At 42.5% G+C, this 20,608-nt stretch overlaps 1 protein-coding gene across 2 annotated transcripts in view; it reads left to right on the top strand.

Annotated features, from left to right (window-relative positions):
* RPS6KA2 (ribosomal protein S6 kinase A2) overlaps positions 1 to 20,608 on the top strand; it is a 169,731-nt gene that overhangs the window by 138,679 nt on the left and 10,444 nt on the right. For both annotated transcript variants that reach the window (XM_088666336.1, XM_088666337.1), the window contains 7 exons: positions 2,915 to 2,979; positions 9,312 to 9,414; positions 11,589 to 11,719; positions 14,967 to 15,092; positions 17,693 to 17,782; positions 19,215 to 19,373; positions 20,183 to 20,344. In XM_088666336.1, coding sequence (XP_088522462.1) covers positions 2,915 to 2,979; positions 9,312 to 9,414; positions 11,589 to 11,719; positions 14,967 to 15,092; positions 17,693 to 17,782; positions 19,215 to 19,373; positions 20,183 to 20,344 — 836 coding nt within the window. The remainder of the gene's footprint in view (positions 1 to 2,914; positions 2,980 to 9,311; positions 9,415 to 11,588; positions 11,720 to 14,966; positions 15,093 to 17,692; positions 17,783 to 19,214; positions 19,374 to 20,182; positions 20,345 to 20,608) is intronic.

The raw sequence follows: 20,608 nt of genomic DNA, 5'->3' as shown, positions 1-20,608 counted from the left end.
GACAGGTGAGTGGCCACATCCACATCTAAAATTTGGCCCGCATTCTGATTCTGGTGCATGGAAACAATTAAGTTCCCTACCCAGCTCTCACCATCTTCCAATGCCCTCTTTTTATGTGCTAGTCTCTTGTAAAAACCACCAGAAAGTCTTGTGGCCTTTTAAAGATTAACCAAATTGTTTATGGCATGATCTTATGCCATAATCAATTTGTTAATCTTGAAAGGGCCACAACACACACACACACACACACAGCTTGCAAGAAACTTAAGCAGAAAAGGGGAAAAATACTATAGGGAAAAGAAAAAATGAACCTTTGTCTCTTGTAAGATTGGTCTCAGGATTTTTTTTAAAAAATACCTAATTTCCCAGTTGATTAAGGAGTTCACTGACAGCAGTACCCCAGGGGATTATGACATCTAATTAAATTTCTTTTAGAGAGCCAAACACAGGACAGAGCACAGGGCCGTCTCAAGCAGGTCGGGCGCCCTGGCGCGGAGATCGCTCCGGCGCCCCTGCCCTCGCAGCGCGGCTTCCGCATGGCTTCACTGTGCAGCGCCCCCCCTGCCGGCCTGGCACCCTGCACCACCAGGACTATACCTAGAGCCAGGCCTGACATAGCAAGTGCGGATAGATGTGAAAACCTGCTACCGTGTCTAAGCTACATTACCAGCTTTCTGACTTGGATTCCAAATAAACATGTAAAGCTAAATCAAGTACATAATTTGATCCAATCAGAGCCGAAAAGGAAATCGGAGAGGAAAAGGAAAGATGATTTTCCTCCGCCTTGCATCCTTAGCTGCTCAACTGCTTGAGGTGGCGTGACGAAGGCTGGCTATGTAGAGCATTTGATAGCACACCCACCAGTCCCTCCAGTAGAGTTCTAACAGGCAGTTGTTAGCAGGATTCTTGGCAGCCTGATGTCATTGCCATCTGGCTGAGCTATAGGTCTTGCATTTCTATTGATGTGTAGCTGAGGAGGAAGGAAACTCTCGGGTTTTGTTTTTCTTTGCTGGAGCTGCTACAAATACTAATATAATCTTTAAGGTAAAAGTTTGTATTTTATGATGCACGCATGCCAGCTGCTACAGGCCATGAAAGGAAGCTTAAGTTTCTGGGATGTCACTCTGAAGACAGAAGTAAAAAGATCTTCCTCTGCAGTTAGGCTGGCCTTTGATGGACTGATCCCACAGAACTATCCTTTATGCTGTCCATAATCTTAGCCTATGTCTTCATTCTTTTTAAATTTTCCCCTAGGAATGTTTATCAACTTAATCAAACAGTGAGATACATGTAGAAAATATTCCAATGGAATTTAAGGCTCATGTAGATTCCTTCTCAGCCCCCCATACTCACAGTATTGTATAGGTATATATATATACCGTTTTGAACCCAAAGGCCCCCAAACAGCATATTATATATTATATATTATATATTACAATACAATATAGTGCAATCATAGGACATCCCAGTTTGAATCTTGCCTTGACCATGAACTTAGATGGCCTTAGGCAAGGCACACACTCTTACCCTTCATCCTTCCCCCTTTCCTATGTAGGATAATAATATTGACTTACCTTATAGGGATGTTACAAGGCTTGCAACTAGCTAATGCATGTGAAGTGCTTTCGATACTTGAAAGTGCCGTGCAAATGCTCCTGCTCCTGTTATTATCACCACCATAGATCAATCTAAAATAAGGCATGTAACTTTTATTGTGTTTCTGTCATGTATTTCCACATACAGAGCCACCAAGTATCCTCTCAGGATACTGCATTGCTTCCACATATTTATTTATTTGTTTATTTATGTATGCCCATCTGGCCGGGTTTCCCCCGCCTCTCTGGGGTCCTTTAAATGCACTACAGTGTGTTCCATAACTGTCTGAGGCTGGACTTGGGTCCCATCAGCGATGCAAGAGGACATTGTCCCTTGCACCAGAAGTTGGAGCTGGATCCCATAAGTCTCTGCCTCAGCCATAGCACTGCACTGAAAAATGTTTCATGTGATCATTCACACTTGTTACAAGTAGCACTGGGATCAACTGACAATGAACATTCAGAAGACGGTTAAATAAAGGAAGATTGGTGATGTGGTTGCAATGCTTGCTTTGAGTGCGCAGCCGACGTACGCTTCATAAAAGTATTTGCGTTTTTGGCCTGCCAATGTGATTCTTTCTCTGCCCACTTATATAACTACAGATTCTACAGAAAACAATTTGTTCTTTTCAAGGCTGCCTATAGAATTTTAACTAGTAGTCTTTCCAGGAATTACTTTGATTAGATGTTGCTGTTCAGCACTACATAAGTGGTAAAGCACTAACTGAAAGCAGGAGCAGTTATTGACAGTGAAGGGGTCAATTACGTTAGCAGGAAACAGAAGGTGAGGGCAGAATGATTCTGTTCCTCTTACTACTACTATTATTGTTATTTTTAAACTCTGGTGTACAGTACTACAGCTGAAAATAAATGCTGTATACTATTTGTGTTGGCGAGAGCCCCTTGGGACATGCATTGTTTCACAGTTCCTCTTAACACAATTGATGCCTCTAACCATGGAACACAAACAGCAGCAATAAAATCCATCATTGGGAGGCCCCAACAGAAGAAGAAGAAGAAGAAGAAGAAGAAGAAGAAGAAGAAGAAGAAGAAGAAGAAGAAGAAGAAGAAGAAGAAGAAGAAGAAGAAGAAGAAGAAGCTCACTGGAATTTAAGTGCTCACATAAAAGGAGGCAAAGAAGGGACCAGACAAACCTTTCTTGAAAGCCTATTTCGTAGTTTTGGAACCACAACCAGAAAGCCGCCTCTCTTGCCCCCACAAATCTCTTGCTGGGATTGGGGAGACAATGAGAAGGTCCTCTTTATTATAAACTGTGTTCATTTTACATCCTTTGTCTCTCTCTTTCATTGCTTTGGCAGGTGCTGGCCTTGATGGAGTTGAAGAAATTAAGCGGCATCCTTTTTTTGCTACCATAGACTGGAATGTAAGTAATTCACAGGATTGTCTTCTCTGACCAGTTAGATGTGCAGCCCAAATCCCAGATTTTTCCTTGCTCAGAACAGTCTGACTCCAGCACTGCTTTCCCAGTGTGTTTGCAATCCCATAGAGCAACTCTTTTTTAAACAAAAAACAAAAAAAACCTCCACGACAGCTGGATTGTATCCTACCTGTGCATTTGCACTGCACAGACCTCCCAGTGCCTTCTTTGCGTGTCGAGGTCACCAGATTCCCCCCAATAAATTCACACACACACATGAATTAAGTTTAAGGTTTTTGGCATTATTTTGGCCACAACTTTATTAAAATACAATCAAATGCAAGTGGTTGCTTAGGCATTGGTTAACCCATCTGTCCCCCGCCCTGGGACAGATTCTGCACTGACTTCCTCTAGTCAATTGTAGAAGTCAGTAGTTAAACATTATCAGAGGGAGGACGGAGCCGGGTACCAGGCCCTTTTTCTCCTCCCTCGAATGTTCCCCGAGGCTCAATTTGCTCTGTGTTAGGCCCAATTCCCCTAACGGGGTACTGACGAGAGCCGTTCGAGCCCCATGATTCCTTTACCGGAATACCTCTATAAGCAGCAGCAATTTAGGGTAACTTTCCAGCCTTTCCATACTCCTCTTTCCAGCCAATTTCTTACCAGCCAATTTTAACCAATGCCTAACTGCTATGCCTGATTTGCTATGCAGTAGGCAAAAGCCAAATGGCAACAGCCAATCAGCCAGATGGCAAAATTCCTACTGGGCTCCTGCCCCAAAGCAGACGACCCCATGACAGGCACAGCAATGTCAATACGCAAAGCATCTTTTAAAAAGGAGGTGGGCGGGTGGGAAATCTGAAGCGCTTGGCAAAAGTGAAACCAATATAGTCACGCAGAGGGTTTTTATAGGCTAGGGGCCAACTCTTATTCCAAACTGCAACAAGCTTTTCTACCCAGCAACAGCACCAAAATGCCCAGTCATGCCAGTGGCCATTTTACCTAATCTGCCTAGCAACAGCAGGGTCATCCTGATTTCCCCTCCCGCAACGCTTGCTCTCCATAATTGTAGAACCCGTTTTGTGCCCTTCCTCGTACTGGCATGGGTGGAGCATCTGTTTCTGTCCTCTTGTCTAGTATAGATCTACATAATTTTGTTTCCATCCAATCTGTGCTTCTGCAAATTTGTTGGGTCCAAGATTTAAAGGTAGACATGTAAGTGACGATAGCACTGCTTCTGCATTTGACTAGATTACGAAACAAGCAGCACCCTTAGGGCTTGTTATTAGAAAGGTACTTCCAAATGTTGCAGAGTACAGAACATCTTCAGGTATTTGGCCAAGGAACACAGTCTGGGATTCTGCCAATTATAACCCTCCTGCAGCACCATTGCAAGGCCCTTGCACAGCACAACCTCTGACTCATCTTACTTCTTTCCTACTTCAGATTCCTCCACCTTCTGCAGCATGTGAAAGAAATTGGTCTATTTTTGTAAATGCTCACATCAAATCAAGCAATAAATTGACATGTGGATGGGTGGGATTTTCAATCAGGCCAAACCTTTGGCTTTTGGAGGTCCGTGATAAATGTGGTGGCAAATATAAAAAAAAAACAGGAATGGTTAGCTTAGAGGAAGAGACCAATTGAATTTCATGTAGTGTTCATTGAGTCTTGTCTCCCCTCCCCTTTTCCTCAACTCTTTTTATGTCAACTTGTCATTGTGGAGGACTGGAGAAAACAGTAATTTTTAGAATAAGTAATGATTTGCTTTACTATAATATTGATAGTTTCTGCTATCAATTTCTGCTATTCTTTTTATTATAATATTGATAGTTTCTGATAGTTGTGCCTGCTTCTCATAAACTGGCAATACCAAAAAAATGTCATGTTCCTTACAATTCAGCCGCTTGTAATGCCACTTGTAATAAAAACTTAAAATGTTTATTTATTAAATTTCTATACCACCCTTCTTCTGAGCATCACAGGGCAGTTTACAAAACAAAAACACACAAATACACAACATAACAACAAACGAAACAATAACCCACCCACACAGTTTAAAAGGCCATAGATTGCTTAATTAGCCAAAGGCCTATGAGAAGAGGAATGTGGGTTTTTTCCTGGCGCCTAAAATATAATTCAATTTGTAATTATTGTTTGAGTAAACTGTACTTTTAATATACCAAACATATATTCTGTGGTAAACCAAGTTATACATAATGCATTTTATGTTCCTAAAGTAAAAAAGTGACTTGCAATATGCAGAGAGTACTTTTTTTTAAAAAAAGAAAGTATGGCATTTCCCCCCCAATTAATTCTGTTCTTTTCTGAAATCTCTAGCGGGGGACGACGACACCAATTCCACCCCCTCTCCCAACCTGGTTTAAAAATTTCTTTAAAAATTACATTTCTAATCTCAGGTTATACAACTGCTAGACAGCTACTTTTTAATGAAAGAAAGCTACACATCTGGGGGCTATGGATCATCTGGGAAGGGGACCGCTCCCCCCCCATGGACACCAATGAGTAAATATAATTGAAATGTGAAAGACTAATTTCCACATAATGTGCCTATAGTTCAGATAAAGTTTTTCTGGATTCAACCCAACATAATTATGAATGGGATTTTAATGTTACTATTTCAGCCTGGTTGTCTAAGGCTGTTCATCCGAGGCATAGACTGGCAACGCCACTATTTGCAAGGGACATTTCAGGTCAGGGGTGGGTGGGGGTTGAGTGTAGATTTTAAAAGCCCAGTAACGGCAGATAGTCTGTTTGACTTGATGGTTTTCTGAATATGAACCAGCATGAGTTCTGAACGGAAACTAGTCCTTGATGTCTTATAATGATGCTTCCAGCTGCTGAAAACGCCTTTGTGGCTAGAGACGAGGAATAGCGCTAATGCAGGTGCTTTCTTCTCATCGCTGTTATTACTGGGAAAGGTCAGCAATGAGCTCAGTTTTGTTCCAAGATCACACACTTTTTAGTCTTTCTTATACCTCTTGTCCCATTCAGCACACATGGTATGAATATTGATATCTTTTATTGATGGAGAAGAAAACCTTCCTTACTTTCGCTGCTGGTTATGATCCAAAGTATTCAGACTGCTTTTCATTAAATGCTAATAAGAGAAGTAAAGACAGTCTAATTACCTATGCCACATTATTCTTATAATATTTTCCCTTCACATTTGATGGAAGCATTGTTTCAGAATAAAAACACCACACCACAGTTCCCATTACTAATTATAAGTACGGTATTTAAGGCTGCCAACTAATTAAATGTTCTGTATTTTAAAAAACAAATCATTTAATAAAATAGCTATTAAATATTACAAATATACACCTTGTATTTTGAGAATGTCTCAACAGACATTTATATCCTACCTTTTCTCCAGACTTGAACTCAAGGCACAGATAAAATACGAAAGGGTAAAACATATTAAAGATACAGTAATGATTAAAACAATTTTAAAAACAACATTAGCACTGGACATTGCACTCAAATCCCATTAAAATCTAGTGCTACAAGTGTTTATCTCCCACCTTCCAAATCCTTATGCTCCCCAGCTTGGCCTAATAATAAACCTCTGGTTGTTAATTAAAGGTAAAGGTAAAGGGACCCCTGACCATTAGGTCCAGTCGTGACCGACTCTGGGGTTGCGCGCTCATCTCGCATTATTGGCCGAGGGAGCCGGTGTACAGCTTCCAGGTCATGTGGCCAGCATGACAAAAGTCGCTTAATTACTCTGCTTTAATTGCATCCAGCCAGGGCGAGTCTGCATTGTGGCATCTGCTTTTCAGGAATAAAGCAACAGTTTTGGAAATGTCCAGTTAAAAAAATTAAGATGTGCTGAAGCTGCCCCTTGTATTGTGAGGTCACCCTACAACAACTTCATTACTTGTCGTCATCCATCCTCTGTGTATATGGACCAGCAGAGGCTGAAGACTCAGAGTGGTGAGATGCCGTTGAGGAATTCATCTGACCGTTTAACAAAGCCCCCAAGTGCAGAGACTCCAAAGGAGAAGGGTTTTGTTTTTATCCAGTTCTGCCGCCTAAGAAATATATTCATCAAAAACATCAACTGAAGTTAAAAATAGAAATGAGCTATGTGTGCCTATTAACAGAGAAATGGAAAAGTGATTCATAGATCTAAAGTGATGCCCTTTTTTGGCGTCTCCTGACAGTATCGCTTTGTCAGTGCAACGGTTGAGACTCGATAATCTTCCAGAAGATAATTCATCGCTGTGTCTACTTACTGGATTGTGTGTTCATGTTCCTGTGTAGCAAGTGTATAATAGTTCGGGGAAATCATTCCTTCATCCCTGTGCGGAGCAGCTTTTTCGCTTTGCTGTGCGTCACTAGCTGCAGTGCTGCCTTTCTATTTCTGGAAGGTATCTGGAGATCAGCTCAGTTTCTCATCAAAGTCATTAGCTCTGTGCATACCTTTAAATAGTCTGGAAATGGACAATCTTAGAGAAGGGAACATAAGACTGTGCCTGTTCTCTCTCCCCCTGCCCCCCTTTGGAGCTTGTGCACCTGAGCCCTTGGGACAAGCATTGGTTCTGGATTGGTGGACCATACCTTGCAAACATGGAACATACAAATGGCTCATTGAGTGCACTATTTGGACAAAGGTACATACGCATATGCACAGGTTTCCATTAATGAATGGAACACAGTCACCAGGTGGAATCTTCTGCCGTCATCCCCATGCATTCATTTCTACACTGTGTGAACATCTGCACAGTGCTATTCATTGCAGGAAATGACTAAATAATGCTTAATTCAATTAAATGAGCGTCCTTCCAGATGATGACTGCCAGATGCATATAGAACATGTGTTTACATCTGCCTCTCTCATTTTTCTACCTATTTTTTAAAAAGGAAATTCTGTTACACAAAGCATTCATATCTTCACAAATAATGGCAATGATGCTTAACATGTGACTCATGGTAGCTTCCTTCTTCTTCTTCATGGTACGTTATATGGATCCTAGGAGAACATGTCCTCTGTTAGGTTTACATTGAAGTCCTGGGCAGAGTTATTGGAAACACACAATAGCAGCAAGAAGCAAAGCTCTGCGCAAGGAAATGTGTAAAGGAGAGTTTGAGAAAGCAACATTGCAAATGGCATTAGAATCCAGTCAAAACAAAGAAAACTCTGACAGGAATATTGGCCTGATATGAAACAATATCAATAAGAACAACAAACAAGTGGAGGAAGTTGCAATCGAATTTAAAAAGTTAACTGTGAGAAATAAACAAACACCCCACACCCCTCTTCCATCTTAAATATGTGTTCACAAGTCTGCTTTGAAGCATTTTTAAAATCAACTTTTAAACAACTCTTACCTCATTCAGCACATTAGGATTTGCAGTGCTTATCTATTTCCTGCACGTGGATCACCTAAGTCTTCTCTCTCTCTCTCTCTCTCTCTCTCTGTCTGCCTGTCTGTCTGTCTGTCTGTCTTTTTCTTGCACAATATAAATAAATAAATAAACAAACAGCCCCTCACATTCTTGAGTGGGATTACATGCGGCATCAAACAGATGGTTGCTTGCTTGTCGCAGTCTTCACAGTGCCAGTCACTTGTTAGGGAGTGAAAAGGCTTACTTCAGACCTCCACTTTGCCTTTTCCCTTCTCTAGTATGTAGTCAGCAGCGTTAGACATCCACGTGTCTGCAAATAGACATCCACGTGTCAGCTCTGTGTGCAAGGAGCTGCACTTTGTACCCTTACCTCATCTGTCCTCACAGCAATTTTGTGTAAGGTAAATCAGTTATTGTTCCCATTTAAAGGAAGACCCCACCCAGGGCTGACGATCACAGAAACCCCTTAGTGGTTGTTTTCACACATTGCATCATGGCACATTACCACGCTAATACCTCATTTGACTTGTGTGATACTGCTAAGCATAGAGGAAATAGATGTTTGGGTATTAGAATATTTCAAGGGTGATCTTCCCACCTTTTCCTAGGCTTAGCACTAAACACAAGATGCAATGTATGTATTACAATACCACTCTATGCATGTATACTTGAAAGTATGGCCCATTGTGTTCAATAGGGCTTATTCCCAGGTAAGTGTGTATAGGATTGTAGCATGAGCGTAGTCAGGGTTTATTTGGGGGGGTAGGCTTTATGTTGGGGGGCAGAACTGAGTTATCTGTGATACAATTGGTCAATTAAGTACTTTTATTTATTTACTGGGGGGGGGCAGCTGCCCTCCCGGGCTACACCCATGGACTGTAGCCTAAAATATATTTCCTGTGTTTTTGTTCTTTTATGTATCTTCTTGGCAATTATTTTAATCCATCATTTGTGGTGTTTTGCAGAAGCTGTACAGGAAAGAAATCATGCCGCCTTTTAAACCTGCTGTGGGACGGCCAGAGGACACCTTTCATTTTGACCCTGAATTCACTTCACGGACACCAACAGGTAACCAGGAACAGCAGCAAGATAATTAAAATAAACAAATTCAATGGAAAAGATAATTATGAATGTTTTGTTTTATTCCATCTATGAATCACTTCCCGTTAAGTATCTTGAAGCGATGTCACATTAAAAACATCAGCAATAAAAGGGTTTTTTTATCCCATATGTAGAAACAAAAACAATTCCATATGTAAAAAGAATCCCATATACAAACAATTTAAAACAAGTTCATATGTAAAAATTAGTTTCAAATCCAGTACATAACATGGGATAGGGCTGGTAGTCTTGTGGGATCTTAATGCAAACACAGAATGTCTAACTATATTTTGAAAGTAGCCTTCCTCCCCCTTCACCAGACACCCCTCTTTTGAAACAATAAAAATAAGTTTCTATGAACATTATGACCAGGTGATCCTGGGGGAAAAGGATACCAATCCAGATAGTTTTTCATACAGTTTTTACTTAGTTCTCTGTAACTAAAATTTTCTGGCTCTTCCAAGAACCCAAGAATCAGTTATACAGGTACATTGTTCTTCCATAGGTGTCTCTTGCATTATATATACTATAACACCACAGTTTCCTATGGCAACTAGACTACACATTGCTGGAAATATTGGAGCTCTAAGCAAAACCTAATAAAACACTAGCCTTTTTTCCCCCTTCCAGATTTGCAGCAAGGGGAGGGATGCATATGAGTGAGAGAGTGTTATGCTTTGACCCACCCTATTCATATCTCCTGTTTCCTCCCTGCATAAGATTCCGACATACAGTAATAGTGCTTCAGAAATTGCTCCTTTCTGTCCCAAGCTAAAACCAAATTAGCTCATTCACTGCAGAGTTCTCAAATTGCTGTAGTCAGTCACCGCTCTTATAACCTGAGGCAATTTCTCAGTTATAGAGATCAAGTTAGTGTGAGCTTTTGCATTTCTCTGGCAATGTGGTTGCTGCAGCAGCAATGTTCCTTTCTATGCCTCCAGCATTTTGTGACATGACCAGATTACATGGAAGGAGTCCATACTGTGATATCTTACCACACCAGTTCAGCTTTATAAAATCTGGAGTAATACTAGCATAGAGAGAAACTGTGATGTGGACAAGAATTTCCAACACATCTGTATCCATTCAGAAATCCAGGGAAACAGGAGAGTAGTAAAGTCTTCAGGTGATTGGATGACATAGGCTATGTTCACATTACCAGATTAAAATGCAGCTCCGTTCTTTTCCCAATTCATTTGGAAGCTGATTTAGGGTGAAACACATCAGAATGTACTATTTCATTTAAAAATAACAGGAAAGGTGTGGGTTTTGGTTAATATCATGTGTACACTGCTTCCCAAACCAGCAGAGCACACAGGATGAAGAGTAAACAAGAATGTGCACACAGCCATAGACTGCCATCTCCCAGCCTTGCTAACTGACTGCCTAAATAACTGGCTGCTTGGTCATCTTTTTTCACCTTTAGTTTGTGTCTGCACTGGTGCAAATCAACAGATTAGCTCAGACTTCCTCAAACTCTGCCCTCCAGATGTTTTGAGACTACAATTCCCATCATCCCTGACCACTGGTCCTGCTAGCTAGGGATCATGGGAGTTGTAGGCCAAAAACATATGGAGGGCCGAGTTGGAGGAAGCCTGGATTAGCCGTATATAAATTGTGTACTGTTGTGCTGCAAACCAGTTCTGCAATCTGCACAGCAGAAAGAATAAAAAAGAAAATTGTTCAGTAACCAATGTTCTAGCATCTAAAGCTTAAAGGAGAGTTACTGGCATGGGCTCATCTTGCAGTATGCTGCTCCCAATTCTAAAAGTAATTTTGTACCTTGGCTCCTCGTCCCACCATCCATTATGTTCACGCTGCCACTCCTGAAAGTACAGAGACAGCTTTATGTTTAAGTAAAGGTGCACTGGGAAGAGTTTGCATGCACAGGCAGAGTGAGGCAGCTGCCCCAAGTAGGAGATGCTCACAGTGAGGAGCAGAGCTGTGTGTGCCACACATTCAGTCCTGCGCCCACTAAGGTAGCCTGCTGTTAGTTGGGTCAACTTTTTAATCTGGAGTTATTTCTTTTGGTAGGGCCTGCATTGTAGCACTCTACTTTCCTGAAGGAAATATTGTACTCTCTTTGTATTGGCTTTGGAATCCCCAATCATCCCTTGAATCATATCTCACCTCCTCTGCAGATTCCCCAGGCGTCCCTCCAAGTGCCAACGCTCATAATCTCTTCAGGGGATTCAGCTTCGTTGCATCCAACTTGGTACAGGAGCCTCCACAGCAAGACGTCCACAAAATCACAGTTCACCCCATTGTCCAGGTAAGGATGCATCTGGTGAAAGTGTGTGCATGTGTGTATGGTCACTGGAGGCTGATAGCAGTCTGCCATATTTGCAGATATCCAGGGTGAACACAGTTGACCCTTACGAATGTTAGACACAAGCCCAAAGCACAATATTTTGCACAGGCTGGACATTAGTGTTAGGCCTATTCCTTAGTATTGTATACATTTTCCTGATTGTGATAGTCCTATTGACAGAAATCATGATGCAAGTTGAAATCATAATGGGACACTTAAATGCAATCTCAAGAAGCTTGCAGTACTCTAGTAGGTTTTCTTTCTTTTTAGTCACTGGGACCCGGACTTTTACCTGAAATGCTGTGGTGCTTGCCTGCCTTCAGTGTGATGTTTTTGCATGTATGCAATATATAATGCCATTTTCATTAGCCAAATCTGGTAGAATGATTAAACACCGGAAATATGGCAGGCAATGGTTATATGGAAGGAGAACTTGCATATTGTAAGGACCCCTGAGAAGCTCAGTGCTTCTCTTTCATGTTCTGCACAGAGATCTATTGGATGCCCCTGCAGGCAAGCCTCTCAGCATCAAGAATGACAAGTAGGCAGAGGAGCAGCAATGTCTCCAAATGTTTGTACCATAGGATTAAAGGGCAGCAATTCACTTTTATGAGAGAAAGCAAGCAAGAGATTTCAAGGGTGCTTTGGGAAAGAAGAAACCGGTTTCTTCCAGCCGTTAAAAATTAAGCCTACTCCTATATACAGCTCTCGAAAAGCCCCCTGTTATACTTCAAACCACAAGAAACAGATAAACCCATAACTAGAAAGAAGTTTAAAAAGCATTGAAAATCTGGCAGAACAAAAAATGTCTTAATTGCTTCCCCAAAGGACAAGAGGGAAGGGGCTAGTCTCATCTCTTTTGAGGGAGTTCCATAATTAAGGCACTACCACCAAAAAGTCCCAACCAATTGCACCTGCTTTGGGAGAGGACCACAGTGCAGAGCCACCAACAATGTTTGCAGCTGATGGTTAGATTCACGCAGGAGGGTCAATCCTTCAAATGTCTTCAGAGCCCTGCCCTGGGTTCTGTTTCTTATATGTAATTGAAAGTGGGGGGATTCCTCTAGGTCAGGCATCTCCAAACTTCGGCCCTCCAGATGTTTTGGACTACAATTCCCATCTTCCCCGACCACTGGTCCTGTTAGCTAGGGATCATGGGAGTTGTAGGCCAAAACATCTGGAGGGCTGCAGTTTGGGGATGCCTGCTCTAGGTAATAGTAGCTGATATAGTTCCAGGTGGCTAATATGGGAAACTGGAACTCTTCCAGGCATGCATTATAATGTGTGTGTGTTTTAATGCCTTACTCTGGTAATGAGATGCTTGTATTAAAACATCCAGAGAGCAATGTATTTTTTTATATAAAAAAAATAACACTAATTTATAGCATCATTTACAGCCTACTTCCATTTATGTTTGCTTAGAACAGAGAGGGGAAACTCATTGCTCTCCCAATGCTGGTCTCCAACTCTCATCAGCCCCACATGGTCGACGGTCGAGGATGATGGAAGTTGAAATCCAGCATTGGGAGGATCCAGAGTTCCTCATCCCTAACTTAGAATAAAGTCCCACTGAGAATTCAACTCAGTGGGATTAATTTCAAGTAAGTGTGCAAAGGGTTATAGCACGGGTGTCAAACACAAGGCCCGGGGGCCTAATCCGGTCCGCCAGACCTCGTCATGTGGCCCGCGTAGCTGCTGCCGATAATAGCCGCTGACAGTAGTTCTGGAGCCTGTGATTGGCCGAGGGTCAAAACCGGGGGCAGGGCTGCAGGCGGAGGCCTTGGCCAGGGAATTTCAATTTCGAATGAGGCTGAGGGAGGCGGTGGCACAGCGGCCAGACGGGGAAGTGAGATGCAGGAGGAGGAGGAGGAGGAAGCCCGCCGAGGAGGTAGGAAAGCCCTACAGGCACTGCCAGCAAAGTTGGTGCCGGGACGGAGCAGCGCTGGATTTTTTTTTGGCGGGCTTTGCTGTTGTCTCCGAGAGCGAGTGAGGCGGCACTGGGGAGCCGCCACCCGCCGCTTCCCTTCCTCTCCTCGGCTGCATCCGGGAGGTGGGCGAGCGAGCGGGCGAAAGGGACGCGGAGTGAGCCTGAGGGGGAAGTAGGCGAAGCGCAACAGCCGCTCTCTTGATGGAGCCGGGTTTCTCTTCCCTCTTCCCCCGTTTTCTCCTCATAGACACTCGGGAGGGTGCCTGGCTTTTGCTCTGCCCCCCACCCCCGAGCCGCCCTTTGGCTTCTCAGTTCCGGCAGAGCTGCTCCCTGGGGGGCGGCCGGGAGGGAGGCGGCGGCGACGGCACGGGTTCCTGCTCTTCCTGCTCTGCTGCCGCCTCCTCTCAGCCCCTCGTGATGTAGGGCTCCAGATGGAGTCGCCTCGCGGTTTGAGTAGGTGGGAGGGGGATTTGGGGGGGGGAGGTTTTCAAGCCTCCTCTGCCTGCAGTCCCGGTAGGGAGAGGCAGCGGCGAAGACGAGAACAGCGCGGGTGGGGGGAAGAGCAGCTCTGAGGCGAAGATGCACGTCCGCTGGGGCTGCCGCCGCCTTCCTCCTCGGGAAATCCGCTGCCCTCCCTCAGCGCAAGGGGAAGGGACTCTGGCGCTGAGGAGGGAGGATGCAAAAGCAAAGCAGGGAGTTGACGCTGCACCGCATGTTCCTGCCCCTCTCCAAAGCATGGGGTAGGTTGCAGCGTGTGGCATCCTGCCTAGCGGGGTTTGGGTGTGCGCAGGGCGGGAGAGGTTTTTAATCCCAGCAGTGGCTTTCTCCTTCCTGCCGAAGGTTTAGTTGAGCCCCCCCCCCCCCCGGAAGCCGTCGATCCCCACCTTTTGTTCAAATTTCCCTCGTTTACATCCCCTCCCACACACGCGCCATGACGCCATGACGCAGGAATGTGATCCGCGTGGGGGCGGGAATGAGCTTACATTATTACAAAAAAACAGTAATAATTGAATGCAGTGACAATAATTTATGATAATAAAGAGTGGACACATAGTCCTACAGACACAACCGGCCCTTTGAGGGTGACCAAACTGCTGATGCGGCCCCCGATGAATTTGAGTTTGACACCCCTGGGTTATAGTGTTAACTGGGCTGGCATAAATTAAGAACTGAGGCTATGTGAGGAACAATTGTCTTTTAGTTTTCATCTCTGTTTGGTCTTCTGTGGGATACAGCCATAAGACCTGCCTTCTTATGCTATCGTTTTGTTTTCCTCTATAGCAGTTACATGGGAACAATATTCACTTTACAGATGGTTATGAAATCAAGGAGGACATCGGTGTTGGCTCTTACTCAGTATGCAAGAGGTGTGTACACAAATCCACAGAAGCAGAGTTTGCCGTGAAGGTAAGACATCACCTTGTCATGCTGGCATCTGCAGAATTTCAATGGCTTGAGGGGAGAAGAAATTTATTATAAACAATTGATCATATACACATTTGGAGCTTGCACACTCATTCTCAGGGAAACTTTATCCATTCACTGTTAGCAGAATCATTTGCAAAGCAGCAATGATATAACAACCAGCAAATAATATTTCTGTGATATACATCTTCAAACATGTACAATCAAACTTGGTTTTTCAGTTTCTGTATGTCTTTGCATTTCTTGCGCCCGTGAATTTGTATCTTTTTTTTCCTTGTAGCTGAGTCTTCTCCTTCTACCACTGCTATATTTTGTTGATTCAGAGGTGGGAAACTTGCTTAGCACTGAAAGCCTCAGTTGAAATATATTATGGAAAGTCACAACTAATTTGCATTTGCATGCATCTAAGGCTGTTTACATATTGTTTTCCCTACATATTTTATTTGCTACTGGTATTATTCAATAGTATTTGATGGACCACCTGCCGTGGTATAAACCTGCCAAGGTCTTTAACTTTAAGCACAGAGATGCTGCTTATCAGGCCTTTCCTCAGAGTAGAATTGCTCTATATCCCCTTGATCATTTTGGTTCCCCTATTTTGAACCTTTTCCAACTCTATAATATCCTTTTGGAGGTGAGGTGACCAGAACTGCACACAGTATTCCAAATGTGGTCTCACCTTAAGGTGAAGGTAAAGGGACCCCTGACCATTAGGTCCAGTCATGGACGACTCTGGGGTTGTGGTGCTCATCTCGCTTTACTGGCCGAGGGAGCCAGCGTACAGCTTCCTGGTCATGTGGCCAGCATGACTAAGCCGCTTCTGGTGAACTAGAGCAGCACACAGAAACGCTGTTTACCTTCCCGCCTCTTTATCTACTTGCACTTTGATGTGCTTTCAAACTGCTAGGTTGGCAGGAGCAGGGACCGAACAATGGGAGTCCACCCCATCGCGGGGATTCGAACTGCCGACCTTCTGATCAGCAAGCCCTAGGCTCTTTAGATTTGTGTAACGGCATTATGATTTATTGCACTATCTGGGATCCAAGTTTATCATAAGAGTTAATTTAGCCCAACTGATAGATGCTTTGTGAATTGCTTAATTAAAGGGCTTAATGTTCAAATGCCCAGAGTGCTAATAGCAATACAATTGGAGGCTCGTGTTATGATTGCTGAGTCAATGAATAGTGGAAGTGACTGAACCAATAATGCCAGCAGATATCATGGCACACTCTGTACTAATGACCACGCTGCTCAAAATGTGTGTGTGTGTGTTTCTCCTTTATCTCTTTTCAAAATAGTGATTATTCCAATGTTATAGAAAAGTTAATCATAGCACAAATGAATTGCTGAAGCTAATCAAGCTTAACTGTGCAAAAAAAGAAAAGATCCCCTACAAACAGTTAAAATCATAATACCTCTCATCTGAGAGGGAAAATAGAATTATGCCATGTTCTTTTAAAATAACGCTAGCAATACCATAGTAATTTTCTTACAACAGTGGTAATTTGGCATCGGGGGGGGGGGACAAAAGCAGATAAAAACCACTCAAAGACTTGTTTTAAGGAGAGGAATTTAAATGGAAACCCATGTATTTCACAGCAGCAAAGACCTCCAGTATTTTTACTCAGTATTAATATTACAGATTAATTAATTTTAGACAAAACTGCCACTTTAAAATTCATGCATTATATGTCTGTTAATGCTCTTCCCACCCCTGGACTTTACATTCATTTTACACATAGTTAGTGGATCTGCTCTTTCTTATAGAGTGACTTGAATATGAAATGATCCACAAAATTTACAAATGAATTCTTTCTACCACCACCTCCCAAAATGCATTTCACTATGGTTGGTATCTGGCGTCGTGGTGGCATCCATGCATCCCACACATATGCCCTACAAATACAGGGCTAGATCCAAAAGGACCCTGTCACAATCTAAGCACTTTTACTCATACAACGGACTCCACCATAATTTATCCTCTCCATTCGCAGCCCCAGTACCCTATCCCCACACCAGTTGGGTGGAGGATGGGGTATATCATGGGGAAATCTTGCTTCAGGAGTGGAGTTCAATTTGTGGTTTATTGGAAGCAAACTATTGTATCCTAACACATGTTATACCAAATAGAATAGTTCAAGCAACGTAAACTGCCACCTCTTTCTCTATGTTTCACCTCTAGAATTGACATCTATTTGTTCTTAATAGCTAGGAAGATTCCCTCCCCCCCTTTACAATTTGCTGTTTTTAATTATTCCGCTTAACCAATGAGTTGATGCATCTCAATGAGTCTGTGGCAGCATTGTAACCGATGAGGTTAATCCGAGGCTCAGTTATTGCTAATTGAAATTTTAGTGTGCTGATGCACTGTATGTCTCCATTTCTTTGAAGCTCTTCTTTTGAGTAAACACACAAAGGAGGCTTATGAATGCTAGCTGCACCTTTACTTGAATACAACACCTAATTACCATTGAGTCCTTTTCCTCCTCCTCCTCCTCCTCCTCCTCCTCCTCCTCTTCTTCTTCTTCTTCTTCTTCTTCTTCTTCTTCTTCTTCTTCTTCTTCTTCTTCTTCTTCTTCTAGATCATTGATAAAAGCAAAAGGGATCCCTCTGAAGAGATTGAGATTCTTCTGAGATATGGACAGCACCCAAACATCATCACTCTCAAAGATGTAAGTGGTTTCTCAAGTCACCAAACAGAACTGCAGAAAAATATGAACAGTTGGTTGTAGACAGTGGTGTGAAGCCAATTCCAGCTACATTTTGTGCATGTATGACTCAGTGGAGATTTGAGGTTGGTTAAATGTATTCATGTTACTTGTAGGAAAATAACTTCCTTTCTTTTTACTGGTGACTCAGTTACACTAGATTCCAGGGGAGGGGTCATAAAGTAAAGGTTTAAATAAATAAAATCAGGAGCTCTGAGATGCAAGGACTTTGATGTTCACATGGAGCTTCTAGATGGTTTGAAAATAACCAAAACCAGAACGGTCAAACTAGACAATCAGCAATGTGTTGTCAAGATTTCTGACTGCACTTAGTTACTACTATCAACACGGTAGGTTCCTGAGGAGACAAAAGAAGAAACAAGTGGTTTCTTCACCAATGTGCAGCAGGCAGAAGCGGAATGGGCTATGGATTATGGAGGCTACTTCTGCTACTGTTTCCCACCAAGTTATTCACGTATATCTCCAAACGATTGTCAGTGTTTGACAAGGAAAAGGTTCTGACTTCCTTTGTCTCCTCAGCCTGGTCCTCGGACTCTTGATTGGCATAAAAGAGTCCACGAGAAGAGTGCCCTTGCAGAGTATTTTCTGCTTTTATTCTTAAAAGTCTTTATCTGCAAAATGACCAACCAACTGTACACACATCAACACTACCAGCTTTCTCCAACCAACCCACCATCAATGACCACTCTATATACAGACATATGTAGGTGAAAGGTTGCCTGAGTCATGCAGGCTTTGCCGATTCATTGTAGGCCACTGACTCATGCTGACTCAGTTCCTTTTGTATTAAAGAAACAGCAGCTAATTTTAAGATGTGGCAATATGCTGCATTCTATATGAGTATACAACCATCAGTCAGGTAGAGCCTAGAACTGGGCACTGGTTCTCTCTTTAAATTATCCATCTAACATACTGCCATTGGGAGTATGTGTTGTGATTATTATAGATGGGATTGGCTTATGTACTCCCTTTCATAAAAAACAAGTTCTTTCCCCCATCTTTTTTTCCCAGAGGCTTTATAGTGCTCCTATTTTCTCCTGTTACAATCAGCACTTTAATTATATATTTTTCATTATGGATTCATGCATGTTATGATTATTTATTTAAAATGATGTCATTGGGAGGTTGGGTTTTAGGAGGACCCTCTCTAAACACCACCGCCAAGCATCAAGTGAAAGACGAATCTCCTCCATCTACTGTTTCCTATTCAGCTACTTTAGCTTCCATTTTCTTCTGGTAAAACCTTGTGCTGGCACATTAAGACAGTGCCCACAGGACATTTAAATCCCAGGGAGGAAGGGCAATAAATGAAATAAATAAATGGATGGATGGAGAATCTTGATTCACGCACCTGATTGCTTCTCTGCACGAATAGGTCTATGATGATGGGAAGTATGTATACCTTGTGATGGAGCTGATGCGAGGAGGGGAACTCTTAGATCGAATACTTCGGCAGAAGTGCTTCTCAGAACGAGAGGCCAGTGCTGTCCTTTGTACCATTACCAAGACAGTCAACTATTTGCATTCCCAGGGAGTAAGTACAATTTCTTCTGCTTTCTAAAAATGTTATCTTTATTTTATTTCTTATTTGGGCATTACCCAAAATGGATTCGAAAATGTGCATAAACTTGTAAGTTACTAATTTACTATTGAAGAACACGCCTGTACAATAAGGGATGCTATATCAAATATCTCACATTTGGATAGTACCTTCCGTACCGAAGAGCTAATCCTTATTACTTTCCTTAAACCCATAGGGCAGGCATCCCCAAACTTTGGCCCTCCAGATGTTTTGGACTACAATTCCCATCATCCCTGATCACTGGTCCTGTTAGCTAGGGATCATGGGAGTTGTAGGCTAAAACATCTGGAGGGCCACAGTTTGGGGATGCCTGCCATGGGGTATAATAGACTTTATCATAAACATTTATATCTGGACTAGCCTCACTATTTTATTTTTTTTGGGGGGGGGGACATATATTTAACCCTATGGGAAGAGGAGGCAGACAACATAGCCAATCTGAAATCAAATGGCCCTTTCAATTCAAATCTGTGTGTGTTATGGGTGAATACTAATTTAGTGAAAATTTGTAAAATTTCAGAAGACCAGAGATAAATAGAAAATCATTATTAAATTTATTTGGTTTATGACTAAATTTACGACTCTGTGTACAGTATCATTTGGTAAATGTCAGCATTTATCAAGGCATGACACCAAATAGGCCGAAACAAACTTCAAATGGTAAATCTTGAGAATTTCCAGCTGCCAACACAAACCAAATCCGACATTTATCATTGCAACAGCTACTTCACTTTATATAACAGTTTTAACTTTCTTTACAGGTTGTTCACCGAGATCTGAAACCTAGTAATATTCTTTACATGGATGAGTCAGGTAACCCCGACTCCATCAGGATCTGCGATTTTGGATTTGCCAAACAACTGAGAGCTGAGAACGGCCTGTTAATGACACCATGTTATACAGCCAATTTTGTAGCACCTGAGGTACATAGCAGAGTGATCCCTGTTCCATCATATCCCATATTTACATCATGGTTAGAGAGGCAAAACAGCTTTAGATTGGCCTCTCAGTTGCTTTTGATACTGTGGTCTATGGCATTTTCATTGAGCATCATATTTTATGATGGTTTCATTCCCTTTTGCCTGATTTGTCTCAGAAGGTGACATGTGGAAAGGCAAGCTCAAACCCTGTGGCATTCCACAGGACTCAGGGCTCTTGGCTTGCAAACATGCAAACCCGGGTGTGGT

Source organism: Zootoca vivipara, chromosome 3 (assembly GCF_965207765.1).
Source record: "Zootoca vivipara chromosome 3, rZooViv2.hap1.1, whole genome shotgun sequence".
Classification (NCBI taxonomy): domain Eukaryota; kingdom Metazoa; phylum Chordata; class Lepidosauria; order Squamata; family Lacertidae; genus Zootoca; species Zootoca vivipara.
This window is presented reverse-complemented; position numbering and strand designations above follow the sequence as displayed.